General features: G+C 41.3%; 2 protein-coding genes across 2 annotated transcripts; both read right to left on the bottom strand.

The window, feature by feature from the left end:
• Positions 1 to 7129: 7129 nt before the first annotated feature.
• Positions 7130 to 9085, bottom strand: twist1a (twist family bHLH transcription factor 1a). The gene is made up of 2 exons (XM_034891378.1): positions 8099 to 9085; positions 7130 to 7623 (listed from the first exon to the last, which is right to left on the bottom strand). The coding sequence occupies exon 1, from the start codon at positions 8672 to 8674 to the stop codon at positions 8126 to 8128; it is 549 nt and encodes a 182-aa protein (XP_034747269.1). The 5' UTR covers positions 8675 to 9085; the 3' UTR covers positions 7130 to 7623; positions 8099 to 8125.
• A 1590-nt stretch (positions 9086 to 10675) lies between these two features.
• On the bottom strand, positions 10676 to 11677 carry LOC117956357 (fer3-like protein). Its single transcript, XM_034891379.1, has one exon. It carries the CDS (start codon positions 11294 to 11296, stop codon positions 10835 to 10837), a length of 462 nt encoding a protein of 153 aa, XP_034747270.1. The 5' UTR covers positions 11297 to 11677; the 3' UTR covers positions 10676 to 10834.
• Positions 11678 to 16922: the final 5245 nt, after the last annotated feature.

Raw genomic sequence — 16922 nt, 5'->3', positions numbered from 1 at the left:
GTGTGTGTGAGAGAGAGAGAGAGAGAGAGAGAGAGAGAGGGAGAGAAACTTCAGAAGTTGGCACTAACCCTCACCAAGCAGCCAGGGGAAGAGAATTATGAGGCATTCTGGCCTGTTTTACAGAACTTAAAAAAACATGCATGGTTCATGTGACACCAAATGCCAGGCTTATAAAATCACACAAACCAACACCTTCTGAGAGAAAAGAGAGACACAGATAGAAAAACAACAATCAGACAAGCAAACACAATGTTCTAATATTAAACCGTAAAAAAACAATACCAGGCCAGTAATAATCACTGCATCAGCAAGACTTTGTTTTTGTCTCGGCTTGGTTTTCCTGCTGTCTTTAAATACACTCACACTTTCTGGCACTGCACACACACTTTTGGCAAACGGCCTTGAGTAAATAGTTAGACACGATGATGATTTTTTTGTTTGTTGAGGTAAACAAAAAAGGGATAAGGGGAGGGAGTTTGAAGAAGAGGAGGAAATGAGAGAGGGGAATTTATTAAACAAAGCAAAGGAGATACAATCAATAAAAGGAGAGAATATGATGAAGAGGGAGGGAGATTTGGGATAGGAAAGTAGGAGAAAGTGAGAGGTGGAAAGACCAAAACAGACAACTTAAAAGTAGAAAGTACTAAAGATTGAGAAATAAAGAAGGTGGAGAAAGAAAGAGAGACCAACCCACAGTCCACACTAAGGGAAGGCTGCAGATTTCAATGTCCATTTCTCTCCCAGCACTGCTCCCCTTAGACCAACACTGAGGCTGGAGCTGCTCTCACTGCCAAGTCATCCCTCACTTTACCCGTGTGTGTGCGTGTGTGCGTGTGTGCGTGCGTGCGTCCCCGCGCAAACTTGTTCATGACAGGAGCCCTCAGAAAGCCAGTGCACTACGGCTGCACTCTGGTCATTGCTTTCAACAGAGAAAAGCTTAAAAACTTTAAATAATCCAGGATGATGCAACACTGAGTGTGTGCATGTGTGTGTATGTGACAGATGCATCTCTGGGCAGAGTCAGGATAATTCTCACTACACAACAAGGAAACATACATTTCCCCATTGATAGTCACACTCCACACCTTGTGTGAATGGGCCTATGTTAAGTCAAACAATGGCCTCTCTTTGTAGAAACAAAACGGTGTGTTGTGCATGACCTCTATGCTGATAGTCCATAGATATGCATGATAAGAGACCACTGTGGTTTTATAAGGTAAACATGGGCAAAACCTATTCAATCTCCATCAATAGACCCCGAAGTTGCCCATTTCAAGCCAGAATTAGAAAACTCCAATCCAATAAAGGAACTTTGTATAAGGCGAGGTAAATTAAGTTAGGAGAAAGAGCCTATGTGTTTGAATGAACCGTGCTGGTCTTTGATAAAGAGCGTATGTTTATGTTCGTAAAACGGGGTCACTGTGATATTGCTTGGTATGTGGAGAGTTATAAGAGGCTTGTGCTTAACTCAATCTGCAAGATAAACAGCCTCAGGCATGAGCGCTCAGAGGATTCGTATAAGTCTTTTCCCTCCTTCCTGCCTACTTTTCTTGAGTTCCTCTTTTTGGATGTTCATTTTGAAACATTCTTCCCACCCTGTTCTCTACAACCACATCTCTCTGTACTCTTCTGCACATCCATCTGAGAGGTATTAGTGAAATAAGTGGCTCCTTTGTAGAGGTGAATGTGGTGGCTCGTGTCCCAGCTGGGGGTCGCTGACGTCTGGGGATAGGGTCAGTTTGAGAGGTCACAGGTCAGGAGTGATGGGTGCAGTTGGCACCATCCTCAGGGAATGTGTGAGTGGTCATTATGTTACTGCTTTGCCCTGACTTCCTTTCTGTCACTCTTCTGTCACTCTATTCCTTCCTGCTTGCTTTAACCTGACGCCATGTCTCGCAAATTTCTTGCAACTCTGTCAAATGCTCCATGTATTCCATCACTACTAATTTAAACTATTTTAATATTTAAAGCCCAAAGAAGCTCTGTGCCTGTGCCTGTGCTCTGTGTTAAAGGGCTACTCCAGTGATTTCCACTTATTTCAAACCCCACACCCCCAGTTCTTGACACATGAAGAACCAATTTGACCTTAAGATGCTGTAAATATTTTGTATTAAATATACCGTAAATATGAAATAAAACGGAAAGCATTTGACAGTATTGGTGTTAGGTGTTTTGAGCATATTGTACATAAACCAAATAGTTTGTGTATGTTTCTGCATAGTTTGTTTCTATTCAGCATCACAACACACTGATTAGTGCACCACCTATACTGGGGCTTATTTTTAGGAATATTCTTTAAGAAACCATCTATTTTTTATAATAATTAATCTTTTAGTTTAGCTAGACATGCCTGTGCAACTAGGCATGCCAAAAAAAGGTAACTTTACTTTACCAAAAACAAGGACGAATACTGTCAAACAACTGGAATGTGCTACCTGACAAATTACACAAGAAAGCAGTAAAATTGCACTTAAAAGTTTAATTAAGAAGTGTCTATTTATTAGAAAGGTGAAGTAGACACAGAAACATCATTGGTTAAGGCATAACAAAATGTGAAGGTGTGTTTAAGTGTGGGAAGTGTCCTAAGAGGGTGAAAGAGATGTTATGTGACCATAGCATGTTGGTGTCAGTGGAGCTGTCCCGTCTATGTGTCTGTTTTTGTCTCATGTGTGTATTTTTGTTATTAGATGAGTGGTGTAATGAAATTATGTTTTGTCTTTCTGTCTTATAATTTCCTATTCTGTATTGTTTATAATGTATTGTAATGTGCAGATTTATTATTGCATTGTCTGATTATAAAGAGAGTAAAGTTTAAGGACCTCAGGACCTCATTAGCTCCTAATGATGAGCCTTAATAAACAAACAAATCCTATAATCAAACATGTTTTATTCAATACAGTGCACATAACTAAAATTGCAGAAAAAGAAAAAGGAGAATTAAACTTATTTGATATCTTTAATCTATCTACATTTGCTCACAATTTCTTCTATATGCCAAAATAATATCCATGCTCTATCTTCACCAGATTCACTGTCATAGTTTATTCCACCAGTGAGGATAGGGGGCACGGGTTGCAGTGATATACAAAGCAGTATTTCATTGCAGTGCACATAATGTCCTCAGGTATGATTGTTTTGAGTCAAAAGCAGCAGACCACAAATAAAAAGAGACTAGCACGAACACACAAACACATAGACACACACACACACACACAAACTACTTCAGGTTGAGATGAAACATGGATAATTAGCTCTAATGGAAACCAGACTTGCCAATCTAGGGTCTCTTTCTCTCTCTCTCTCTGTCTTCCTTGTGTGTGTGTGTGTGTGTGTGTGTGTGTGTTTGTGTGTTTGTCAGTCCAGCTTCCTCCCCCCACCACTCCCACACTGTCTTTTTGTGGTGTTGAGGGTTAATGTAAACCAGCTCTTGTTACCCTGTAATGAGGAACTTCAGATAGAGATGGAAATGAGTGAGACAACAAGCTGAAATAAGAAAAAAGAGAGACAAAACAGGAAGGTCTCTGCTGGTTTCAACAAACAAACAAACAACGCGGGCCCACTGTCTTTGTAGAGGCATGAGAAGTCCATTTATACAAAGATGCACAGCTTCCGGTATTACTAAAACCCACAGGCTTGCACCTTTGGATTTTTAGATCATTTTAAGACTGCAAACCCAGTACGAGGAGATACAAACGGTGATTAATGAGCGGGACAGAGAGTGTGTGCCAGTCATCAAAGAGTTTATCATAGCACACTTATATCCAGATACCAGATGCCTTCATGCTGATAACAAGCGGTCATCCCATTACTTTTAAACATCAAAGTTTGTGTGTGTGTGTGTATGTGTGTGAGGGGGGGGGGGGGGCTGAGATGCAGGAGCCCTCTTCTCCCTTGCTCTCTCTCTGTGGAATGTATTTCCCTGTTTGGTAGGCGTGAGAAGTCTCCCTCTATGTGTGTACAACCTAGATGTGTGTATGTGTGTGTGTTTGTGTGTGTGTGTGTGTCTGTGTGTGTTTTGAAGCCTCAGAGGTGACATTCCTCTGTGTCAGAGCAACAGCCTCAAGTTTAAGATAACACGGCCACGGTGATCTAAGGGTGGGAATTGATTCCCCCCGGTGGCAGGCAAGGACCTCGGGTCAGAGCTGATGGCTTTACCTTCCGCACGCAAACGGTAAAGCAAAAACACAGTAATGCTCCCATAATCATCCTTCACAGCCCTGCGGAGGCAAATGAAATGCACCTAGAAGTGTGTCTCAGTAGCTTTCAGCTATAATAGTTCCAAGTATTCCTTTAATAGCCTATTGCTTTAGGAAATGTGCAGTATTTTACAGTGTAGTCTAAGCATTTATCACTGGACATTTACAAACCTTTAAGAAAAAGAAAACATTAAATTAGGTCCCATTGCCTTTACTATATATATATATATATCCCTCTGTCCCAGTTTAATCTAGTCCTACGATCTCTGAAAACATTTAAGCACCTATTTTAATCCAGGAAATGCATTGATATTTAGATTTATAGAGATATATTTTGGCAGAAAGTTGCAAACGCTTTTTTAGCTAAGTGACTGAGCTGTTCTAAGATTGCTCAAGAAAAATTATTTACTGGAGGTTGACATTTGAGTGGTTTCAATTAAAAGAGGATTGTTCTCTAAACTTACCTCTTATATCCTTACAGTCATGCTCAAATGTTTAGGCACCCCAAATTTGTATTAATGTGCATAAAGAAGCCAAGAAAAGGTGGAAAATTTTCCAAAAGGCATCAAATGACAGATTAGACATTCTTAAAATATGTCACAAAAAAGTTAGATTTTATTTCCGTTATTTACACTTTCAAAATAACAAAAAACTAAAAAAAATGGCGTCTGCAAAAGTTTGGGCACCCTGCAGAGTGAATAGCATGCACCGCCCCCTTTGGAATGCTGAGACCTGACAGTGTCATGGATTGTTCTCAATCATCGCCTTGAAAGACCAGGTAATCTCAATCTTAAGGTTTTAAATGCCCAGACTCATCTGACCTTGCCCCAACAATCAGCACCATGGGTTCTTCTAAGCAGTTGTCTAGAAAACAAAGAAAATAGTTGACGCTCACAGAGCTGGAGAAGGCTATAAAAAGATAGCAAAGCGTTTTCAGATGCCAATATCCTCTGTTCGGAATGTAATTAAAAAATGGCAGTGATCAGGACAGAACAGTGGAAGTTAAAGCAAGATCTGGAAGACCAAGAAAAATATCAGACTGAAATGCTTGCAGGATTGTGATAAAAGCAATTCAAAACCCATGTTTGACTGCACGATCCATCCAGAAAGACCTGGCAGACAGTGGAGTTGTGCTACACTATTCCACTATAAAGAGATATTAGTACAAATATGGTCTTCATGGAAGAGTCATCAGAAGAAAACCTTTTCTACTTCCTCACCACAAAAATCGGCATTTGAAGTTTGAAAATGAACATAAAGACAAGTCTGATGCATTGTAGAAACAAGTTCTGTGGACCGATGAGGTTACTAGAACTTTTTGGCCGGAATGACCAAAGGTATGTTTGGAGAAGAAAGGGCACCGAATTTAATGAAAAGAACCTCTTTCCAACTTTTAAGCATTGGGGTGGATCAATCATGCTTTTGGGTTGTATTGCAGGAGGTGGCACAGGGAACATTTCATGAGTAGGAGGAAAAATGGATTTAATAATATTTCAGCAAATTTTGGACGCTAACTTGATGCCATCTGTGAAAAAGCTGAAGTTAAAAAGTGGCTTCTACAAATGGATAATGATCCTAAACACATCTCAAAATCCACGGTGGATTACATTAAGAGGCGTAAACTAAAAGTTTTGCCATGGCCTTAACAATCTCCTAACCTCAACATTATTGAAAATCTATGAATAGAACTAAAGAGCAGTGTGTGACAGACAACCCAGAAATCTCAAAGAACTGGAAGACTTTTGTAAGGACGAATGGGCGAAGATACCTCAAACACGAATTGAAAGACTCTTGGCTGGCTACAAGAAGCGTTTCCAAGCTGTGATACTTGCCAAAGGGGGTCGTACAAGGTACTTACTCTGCAGGGTGCCCAAACTTTTGCAGACGCCATTTTTGTATTCTGTTATTTTGAAAGTGTAAATTATGGAAATAATTCTAACTTTTGTTACATATTATAAGAATGTCTTATCTGTCATTTGATGCCTTTTGGAGAATTTTGCATTTTTTTCTTGGCTTTTTCATACACATCAATACAAATTTTCTACCAGGGGTGCCCAAACTTCCGAGCCCCACTGTATATTTGCTCAATTTCCATGGGTACTTGGGATTGTGCTGTTTCCGTAGAAAAGTGAATTTTTGTGGCACAACCTGAACACATCTTCATTTCAATACATCTTTTTCTGTGGGAGAACCAACAGTAAAAATCAAGATATATATATATATATATATATATATATATATATATTGTTTTAAAATTTTGAATAGTTTGGGAAGAATGTAACAAAATACATTATTGAGTTAAACAATGCATGCACCTTCTAATATCATTTTGTTTTTCCCTTGGTACCACTATCATGAGTGTTTATTTTTTTGGATTATTGTTCACATGTGAATAACCATTTATTCTTCATCAGAACTGCAGGTATATGTGATCACACAGGTTTTTCAGCTTGCTTTATGACCTGCATTCACCCCTCTTATCTATTAGACCCCTTGGAGTAGCTGCTGTAGCACCTGCTGGATACTCCTATGCTGACCTGTGGCTTGGAGGATATCTGGGAATATCATGCATGCCTCCCACAGCTCCATATTCACCCTGTTTAAACAGACCACCAGCTAATTATGGCTTCCCCAGATTCCAGAGCTCAAGGAATCACTACAAAATAAGCCCTGGGTATGAAATGTTTTCTTTTGCCTCCTCAACTGTGGTTTGCTTAACTGGAGATTCAGCATCAACAAATGAAAATAAACGCTCAGCAAAAGCTCAAAGTACTCAGAGTACTGAGACTATAGGACAGGAGTTTTTTGGCAAAAATGTCAGGTATTTAAAACATTTTTTTGTGTGTCAAATAACCAACCTTGGTTTATTATTTTATAATCCAGCCTCTTGTTATAGAGCTTAAGTTGAAATCTATAATGAATATCCAAACACCTGAGAGGTAAGAATGATACTTTTCAACATTTTTTTATTCAAGACATTAGCAAAAACTATATACAACACTCAAATGCGCGGACTCCCGATCCATTCAGCATTCTGATATCCCAAAAATAAATAACTTTTATTTGAGTAGGGAATAGGAATTTTGAGCCTGTGTAGAAAAAAATAAATACAAAATTCTTCATTTGCTGTGAAACATTGTCTCAGGGAATGTGGGAATGAATTGTCATTTTTCTTGCATGTTTCAAAGCTGAGCAGTTCCTCAGAGCTCAATTTGTTTTTACAACATTCATAGTCGCAGTGGTCTTTCTATCTTCATCCGTCCTGTCTGTCCTAAGTGCTCCCTTACAAACATTACAGTCCTTGCAACGGGAAATATGAAAAGCTGGCTCTCCTCTGAGGCCTGAAGCACAGCGACTGGCCCCTCAGCGGTTTAGCCTGTTCCAGTCTATGGTTGCCCTGCTCCACTGGTTCTTCAGTCTGGATAATCTGTGAAAGAAATATGATTACAATTTTAATTTAAAAAAATAAATACGTAGAAATGTGTTGTGTGAGGGTTAGGACAGGTTGTGAGATACATTTATTTGTAGGCTTTATTTGCAGAGATTAACCTTGTTATGATCTATGGGGTAAGCATTGTAAACATCTATGTTTTCAGAAAAAAAAACATTTGTAAGTAGTAGTTTAGTTTAGGTTTAACGTCAACGGTGAAATCTTGTGAATGTCTTACAAATACTGTACTTAATAGTTTTGTAAAGTCTATAAGGAACCCGTCCCCTCATAACAAAATGAAAAAGACATCATGAATTTTAAGTGTGTTGGAGAGATGCCATACAAATACAGCAGCAAAAGTATACCTACATGTATATTGGAAAAATAACTACACTGTGGTTGTGCGTAAAATGCGCACGGACATTTTGGCTGCTCTCCCTGTAGGATGAAAAGTGAAAGTCTCTTAGCTTACCTTGGAGCACCATCCACAGCAACCATGCTAGTGGGACGTAGTAGACAACGACCACGAGCCCCCCATTCTCCAGACCGAGAACGCGTAGCTCAGGCGCTCGTGCGCCACGTAGCTGCAGCTGGTTCCTCGCGCGTCCAGATCATCGGTTTGCAGAACTTGGCACAGGAAGTCGATGTACCGGGCAGCCAGCTTCAGCGTCTGGATCTTGCTGAGTTTGTCCGACGGGAGGGTGGGAATGATCTTACGTAACGACGTGAATGCCTCGTTGAGGGACTGCGTCCGTTGCCGCTCGCGGATGTTGGCCATCCCGCGTTGTGTCTGTAGGTCTTCGAAGGAGGGCGCGGGGCTGCTGCTGGCTTCGCTGTCGCCGCTCCCTGCGCTGCCGCGTCCTCCGTCGCAGCTCTTTCTGCATTTCTTCTTCCCGGTGCTCGGACTCTCCACGTCTCCCTCCTCCTCGTCGTCTGCGCGCCTTCGGGTCGCCCTCCGCTTCCTCGCGCCTCTCCGCGGAAGCTGACGGTCGGTCTCCTCCTCGCTGTTCCCTGCACTGTCCATTGGGGAGGAATCCTCTTCCCGCATCGTCTCTTCAAAAACCTATCTATAGTCTGTAGGAGCGTTATAACTCCTGACTGATTCAGTGTACTGGCTACAACATCAACAAACGCGACAGGTAATGATGTGGCCTGCAAAGGGGTGTGGGCGGTGTTACGGTAAATCTCGTGTGCCACTGAGTGGGCGAGATGTCTGCCAGACTGGGGCGAGCGGGGCTCTTATAGCGGGGAGCGGGCAGGACGATTTTGGGGAGTGCCGTGATTGGTTAAGGAGGGATGTAACATAATACTGCAGGGGAAAGAGAGTTCTAGCTATAATATCAGAAATGGTGTTTAAGACTCCTTATGGCTCAGCTACACAAGATTGCGTAAAGGAGTGTATGGGGCGCGGTGTTATTGGTGTAGATTGTGCAAGGACACTAGGAACGGTCCCCATTTTAGGAATTTAGTCGTTCTCCCTCCCCTCAGCTCAACTTCTTGCCCACATGCATTATGACTGTTTTTCTCTCACTCTTGGGTCAATTGTAAATTTAACAAACCAGCTCTCTGTTTAAGCTCTATAAAAGTATTTTGTATAAACGTTACTCTACGTCAATATGCGTAAACTTCGTTTTACTTATCTTATATTACCTAATTTCAAAGAAACGGAAAATATAAGAGAAATTCCTCCACAAGTTGTCAGTTAGCTAAGTCTCCCTGTAAGTCTAGACACTGCCTGAGATGGGAGTAGTGATGGCTGTGAAAAATATCAGACCTACTGAAACACAGGAGGCTGTCACAGCAGGAGGTCTCTGCTCGTAAGCAGACCGAGGTGTTTATTTTCCCGTCAGCGGCCCCTCGTTGTGGTATGCGCTTAAATGGGTCTGACTCCCGCAGGGATGTGGACACCGCGGCTCAGGTTTAAAAGACATGCCGTCCCAGGGAGTTCTCAGGGCGGATCCGTGCTCACAGCGGGGTCGTTGAAGGCGGTGAAGGGCAGGAGCGCAATGCAAACAGTGAAGGTGATGAAGATGTGGAGAGAGAGAGAGAGAGAGAGAGAAAGAGAGGGCGAGAGCCAGAGAGAGCGAGATTAGCACGCAGTCTAAACACGCACACATGACCACCAGCTCTGCGGCCTGCCACGAGAAAACATAAAAATTCTGAGATACCTCGAGAATTCGAGATACCTCTACATTTGGCTGAAACTATAGATCTGGAAACTTTTGGAGGTGGTCTGTGGTGTGAAATGGAGGCCTCACCTATGATGAGGGAGGATGACACAGGAGGAGGTCCACACCAGGTCCAGTCTGGTCCCTTTTTTACGAGGAGGAACCGCGACAAAGCGCCTTTCGGGCCTGGACCTCTCTGAACTGACTCAATTTACACCTCAGTGCTAAAGATAACATCCAGTGTCCTTGGATTTGCGATTCAAATCCGCTGACACGGTTGATAAGGCTTTAAAAGGACAATAAATACTTCTGATTTGTTCTCACTTTTTTGAGGAAAACTTAAAGCTGGCTTTGTTTACAGGTACACCTGTTCTATGTGCGCATAAGGCCAGGTGAGACTGTGTCGCTCTCCAAGGTGCTAAAATAACACCTGAAGCTTGAGCATAGACACCTCCCTTAAAATGTATAGTAGCGTATGACAGTAAACGTTCAATTCAATGTATTTATAGTACCAAATGTTACTCTTACGCTGTAAAATAGTATTGGATGCTGCCTTCTAAAACTACCATATAAATTCATTCAAGTGATAAAACGGTCAGGACATTAATCAAGCGGGACTATATGTTCCTATGCACTGGCCTAATTGAGTTGAAATTGAATTGCATGTTGTTTTCACACTTCACTTTCACACTCAAAGGACACTTGAGCTACATTATTATAGCAAATAGATTTATTTTAAAGCAGCAATAAGTCACATATATTAGTTGAAATATTTGGATATCTGTTTTGTTCACGTCTAATAATTTATGTCATGGGCAAAATAATATGTCATGCTCTACTTTTCTGGAATTTCTGAAACATTGTGAAAAAGTCTGTGTATATAGTTTCAAATATGTGTTGTCTAATTCTAAGATTTCAGAAACTGACTCAAATCACAGTTTGGATAAATGTACATTTAGAACAGTTAATCTGTTCAACCATTTCAGTAATAAACTCAGTCCAATCTCCAAAGAATAAAGTTCATATTGGACTTTTAGGACTCAGGTGTTCTCCAGCAGGTCCGTCATGAAGGAGATGTAGACGATGGCCAGACGGAGTGTGTCGATACGGGACAGTCTCTTCTCGTAGGCGAATGTGGGGACTTTCCTCCTCAGTTCATCAAACGCCTCATTCAGGCTAAACATCCGCTTCCTTTCCCGCACATTGGCCGCCTGCCGCTGGACCACAGTGATGATCCTCCTCCGTTTAGACTTGCTGTGATGGCCGTGCGCCCCACGGCTGCAGTACTTCGGTGCGCCCATCACCAGATGCTCGGTGCAGAGCTCCGCGTTTTCCAGGTCGCTCCAGGGCGAGTCGCTCAGTCGTGTCTGGTTGTCCACGCCAGATGCGTCATCATTATCATCCTGCCGTTTCGGTCCCAAAGGGCATTTTTGCGGATACTCCATCAGGTTCATGTCACTGACAAAATCTATTAGCGTAGATTCTACAAAGCGGTCCTCCATCTCCACATTCGGTCCCAAACAGAAGTCTCACAGAGAATAAGTTACTTGGATATTTCTGCTATTAAGTCAAGCCAAAACCTGACGCCAATCCAAGCTTTCAGGACTGGCTGAACTTATTCACCAGTCACAGAGGACAGCGAAGGAGAGCACCTCAACAAGTAAATCCACATTTCCCCAAATCCGGTCAGAGCACACAGGGAGAGATCCTATTTGGCTCAAATCCAAGTGCCTTTCCTGCTGTTTTAATAAGATGCCCATGCCTCCTCACAGCGAGACTTCTTTTATGTCCCCTCTACCTCTGTGGTGAGTCCATTTCTAAGGTTAGTCGGCCGGTGACTAGGTTGAATCTGAGGAGAGAGGCTTAAAAAGGCAGAGAGGATACTGGAGGGCCCTGCCAATTGATGCACTGTCCTCCTGGAGGCCCTTAATGAGCTTCTGAAGAACGGCGGATCTTGACAGAGGGTCATACAGTCTTGTTTGCACTCTCCCCTCTGCTTTAGAGGCTAAATAATGATACTTTTATCACTTAAACAGGCCAGGAGAAGACCAAATAGAACATTCCCTAACAGTCACTATACACCACATGCTTTTCTGTTGCAAATTAAAGCAAATAACTGTCCGTTCCCATGGCAGGACAGAGTCCACACTGCAGGGATTGCTGAGAGATTCCCTGGTGTAACTGTGGGCTTAATGCCTCTGCACAGTGCATTACTAAGACCAAGCTTGGCATTGTTGTTGTTGTTGTTGTTGTTGATGATGATGATAGTAGTGATGACACTCATGTTGAGAAAGAGTCCGTTCAATAAAGTCTGACCTGAATACTATTTGCTTTTAACGTAAAAGCTTTAAAATTGAGACATGGTTTCCTTACAACTTCACATGCTTCATTTGTGTAAGAGCCAATTTGGGGCGAAAGCAAAACATGGTGTCCTTCTCAGTTGTTAGAAGCAGTATACAACACATTTTGCCTGACCAGCAGGGAGACATTCACAGTATTGGTACTCCTTTCAGTGAAAGAGCTTATCTGAAATGTTTCACATTGCTGTTTAGGTTTTCTTCTTGTTTTATGCAAAATGTTTTTTCAAATTAAATTTATTCTAGACAAAATCAGGCAGTTTAAGAACACACACACTTATCTAGCTAATAATTGAATAAGCATGCAAGAAAGGTTGCAGTTAATACAGAAGCACAGGTTTGGTCCAGACCAAAAACAGTCTCCATAAATAATTTACTTAAGGGAAACTCAACTGCAACCCTGGTGCTGGTGGTTTAAAAGCCCCCTCATGATGACAAATACGGCCAGAGGCATGGGAAATTCTAACTTTCAGCTTCACAGAACTGGACTAACTAGGTAACTGATCATATTAATAATGTAAAAATGGACTGATCCATGAGGGTAAGTTTTCTTTTTGTTGGTCCCATCTGGGAGGTCAGGGGTTATGGTCGATTGCAGAACAACACCTCGGAATTTTTGCAGAGATTCCATTTTAACTGAAGTTGCCATACATCCATGCAGTTAGTTGACAGGTCACATGTGAGTGCATCTAAGTAGTGGTCTTGTCCAGTAGGTTTGAATGGTCATATTGAATACTTGTTATGATGTTACATCGCTCTATGAATATTAATAGCCAGTTTGGTAGCACTATGTTAAACTGCCATATTTACAAGCAGTTTTTGAAAAACTAATAAATGGTATACCCATTATTACACGTTGCCCATTACAACACGTTACACACAAATAGGAGACCATTTGTGTTGATTACTAAATAACTATAACTCCTCATATATTGCATCTATTATTGTCATAAAAACAGATTGATTAAGCCTTGATTAACATAGTTGTAATTTCATGTAATATCTCTTCATACATTTTGAATACATTTTTGAACAGTTTTAAACCTGTCTATGAATGATTTGTACAATGTATGAACAATTAATACAATTCTTCTAACACACTGTAAGCATTTGCCACATACGCACAAATGTGTAATTATAGTATTAATTAGTTTATTAGTTTAGTTTATACCCTGGAAAAGGAATGCTTTGTTGCAATCATTGCTACAAAACAGGTCTTTAGATTTGCTTACAGCATTACAGTGTGTTATAAACCAATAATTAAGTGTTTATTTTCTGCTTATAAATTTTAAGAGGGGCAGGTCAAATTAATTTGGCAATTGCGTGGTGAAAGTATTGATCGACTTTCAGCATGTTTCTCCATGCTGAATGATACCAGTCACATCAGTAACAAACCAATAGCAACTTTGTGCCCATGCATTCCTGTGGGATTATTCCATATACAAAAGAGTGTGAGCGCATAAGTGTCTATCCCGTATACACACTCCAACACAAGTGTATCTTCTCTATCTTCGTCCGCTGCCTTTTCTTCCTCTCGCTCTGTTTTCCCGACAGGCAGATAAACATGATGGGACATTCCGCCGGTCGTCGTGGAAACGCTGAAAAAGCACAGCTGGGTGGGAGAATATGAGGTAATCTCACCCTGGGGCTGCTGGGTAAATATTGGTCTTAAATAAGGAGTTAAACCCCAAAAGAGGCACACAAACACAAACACACACACACACACACACACACACACACAGACACACACACAAACACACACACACAGACACACACACACACACACACACACACACCTACAGGGGTTTATCCCAGTTTGGAACACCCAAGACAGACCTTCACACAGAGAGTCATAATGGCCCATTTCCTGCCCTGCTCTGTTATTATTATTGGTTACACAGAGGGAAATTAATAAAAGTGTGCAGTGTGACATCACAGTTTAGCATTTTACAGGTATTGTTTGAAGGCCTAAAGAATTTGACAAACACAAACTCAGGGGGTTGCCAAAGTTATTACAATTCATCCTCTGAGGATCATGAAGGTCTTTACAACATGTAATGGCAAGCCATCCAATAGTTGTTGAGATATTGCAATCTGGACCAAAGTAGTGGACCAAATAACTGCTAGAGTGGCTAATAAATACAGCCCATTTTTGGTCTAGATAGATTGTTATATATATTTTTCATGTCCAAACCCAACCTAGCACTTCCAGCACTTCCAGCACAGTCCATAAATTCGATTCATTATTTTACTGAACACAGCCGAAAGACCATCTTGACACAAACCCCATTGGATATCGTGTTCATATATCATCAGAATAACCACAGCAAAAATAAGTAGGCGACTTTAAAAGAACGGGTGTTGGGAAACATGAATTCACTAATTTCAAATGATTGAGTGTGGAAAAATAATGTGTATTTTGAATATGTAAGTATTGTGTTATCACCCATGAGCAGTTATCATTTAGTAGTCCTTTTTAATGTAGAGCTCACAGGAGATATGTATGGGTCCAGTGTGCTGCTCCAGCACAGTTCTCACCCTGTAAATCTGTCTTCCTACTCCTCCTCTGGCTCTGTCTTCAGGGTGCTGTCAGAGCACAGCCAAATCTCTCCCAGCACCACTGTAAATCTGAAACTAGACACTTCTCTCTCGTTCTACTTCTTTCTTTCTCTTTCCTTGACACTGTGACCTGCTCAGTTTTCCCTGGGTTGTTTCATTCCACATCTTCATTTTATTCTCTTAGTTTCTCCACTGACTGATAACAAATATATACAACCCCCACTCCCTCTCTGTTTTGCAAATTAGAGAAAGACAACTTGTCTGACAAAAGAGGCATATGAATATAGTCTTAACATTGGCAATACTATACCCTCATCAGAATCTTGCCAATAAAACAAATTTGGGGTTTAAATTCTGAGAGGGAGGGAGTGAGTGGGAAGCAGGGGGAGTAAGGGAGATGAGTTTAACTCCTGACCTATCTGCCTCTTCTTCATTGTGTCACTGGGACTCTCTTGTCTCTCCACACCCAGAAGCTGACTCATTTGTTCACTTGTCCCACCTTCCTCTACATCCCAACTTCTGATTGGCTGGTCACTTTAGCCAACAGCCAGTCATGGCCTGTTTACATGGCTGGGTGGCCGGTGTAAGATACGGTTTGTGCGTGTGTGCGGAACTTGGATAAATCCCAATCCCACATCGTATATCTTCTTGCTTCCCCTCCCAATTCCTCCCCCTCTTCCTCCTAACCTACACCTCCCACTCGCCAAACTGCTGCATGCCCACAGCCCCTTCTTTCGAAATTACCCTTCTTCTCTTAATCCAACCTCTCAAACCTCTTAGCTCTCCCATCCACTGCCACACTAGAAACCTCATTGCTTGGCTCACCCACCCACCATCAACCATGTCAGCACCTTCCCTCAGCTCACACCCAACCCCCTTCTGCAGTCTGAGTAATGTCTGTGTTTATTTTCTGAAAGAAGGTCACCCGCTCTTTGCTGTGTGTTTTAAGGGTGCCATGTTTCATTTGTTTCAACACTCATATTCTGGTTTTACAGTGAAGCCTGAAAAGCTGAGAAGCCTGATGGCACTATTTGATGATGATGAAGATGATTATGACTATGTAAAGAGGAGCAGTGTGCTTCTAGCACTTTGGCACTAAAGGTTTGTCTCCATGCCATAAGAGTGTGCTTGTCGGGGTTTGTTGTGGTATAAATCATGATCTGTTTTTTGATGTTTTCCCTTTTTTAAGGGAGATTGTTAATGTAAAATATGTTTCCACATGACTGTTTCAGACAGATTAGGCTTTTATTCTACTCACCACAGTGCCAGAAGGGCTTAGGAACAGAGGGGAGTTGGAAAATATGGACAGCACTGAAGAAAAACTTTACCAATTCTCATACACACATTAAAACAAAAATTTAAAAAAGGAATGTTTGTCTTCCCAGCTGGATTACTGCTCAGTTCCTGGATAGAACCCTGCTTTAGCACCCAATCAAGTACTCACAGCATCCCCATAATGGCATACATTTCCTCTTTTATCTTATAATCAAATAAATATGACAAAACTCAGTACCCAGTGTTTGGGTCAAAGTAATTGAGACTGAGCTGACAACAGTGTTTTGGTCATAAGTAAGTGGAGCTCCTGTTAAAATTAACAACGATGCCTCAGTATAATCTGTTCAGTTTAAAGATCCTGAATGTTCGTACTCAACACCTGTAGAGTGTGGATATTCAGCAAATTGAAATGCTTTTCTCTATCTGGAGATGAATGCAGGAGCCTTTCAGGCAGGTCAGAGCACATTAGCTGGATTAAAACTTGATGATTTCCAGAATTTCCCCAATTATTTGGAAAAACTTGTTGGCATGTCATGTTTAAAAAATGTGCTTACATCTCTCATACAGCTTCAACATGAAAGTAAAAAGCTGCAGAGGTGCTGTTTTGGAAAATCCCAAGAGTTATTGAACCTCATTCTAGCTCATGTTCATGCAGATGCTTATAGGTATTATAGATTTAAGACATTGTATGGCTGTTTATGATTATTTATTGATTATTTTCAAAGTTCCTGTAAAAGCCAATGGCTGTATTTAAAAACCATGCCCTTGACTCCTAATTTTACCACCGTTTCCTCTGCACCAGTCTTGTTTCTCTCTAACTTGAGCTCTCTGAGTTTCCTTCAGTGGAAGCTGCTGTCTTTTGCATGGATCTCTGAACTCAATTGGGAAAACTGGAAGATGTGTTATGTTAATCATATTTGTCATATGTAGTCTTTGG

The sequence above is a fragment of the Etheostoma cragini genome, chromosome 14, assembly GCF_013103735.1.
Source record: "Etheostoma cragini isolate CJK2018 chromosome 14, CSU_Ecrag_1.0, whole genome shotgun sequence".
Classification (NCBI taxonomy): Eukaryota; Metazoa; Chordata; class Actinopteri; order Perciformes; family Percidae; genus Etheostoma; species Etheostoma cragini.
The sequence above is the reverse complement of the archived record's forward strand: the minus strand, read 5'-3'. Positions and strand labels throughout refer to the sequence as shown.

Coding starts and splice junctions, on each gene's coding strand:
- twist1a (XM_034891378.1), bottom strand. CDS start 8,674: ATGCGGGAAGAGGATTCCTCCCCAATGGACAGTGCAGGGAACAGCGAG.
- LOC117956357 (XM_034891379.1), bottom strand. CDS start 11,296: ATGGAGGACCGCTTTGTAGAATCTACGCTAATAGATTTTGTCAGTGAC.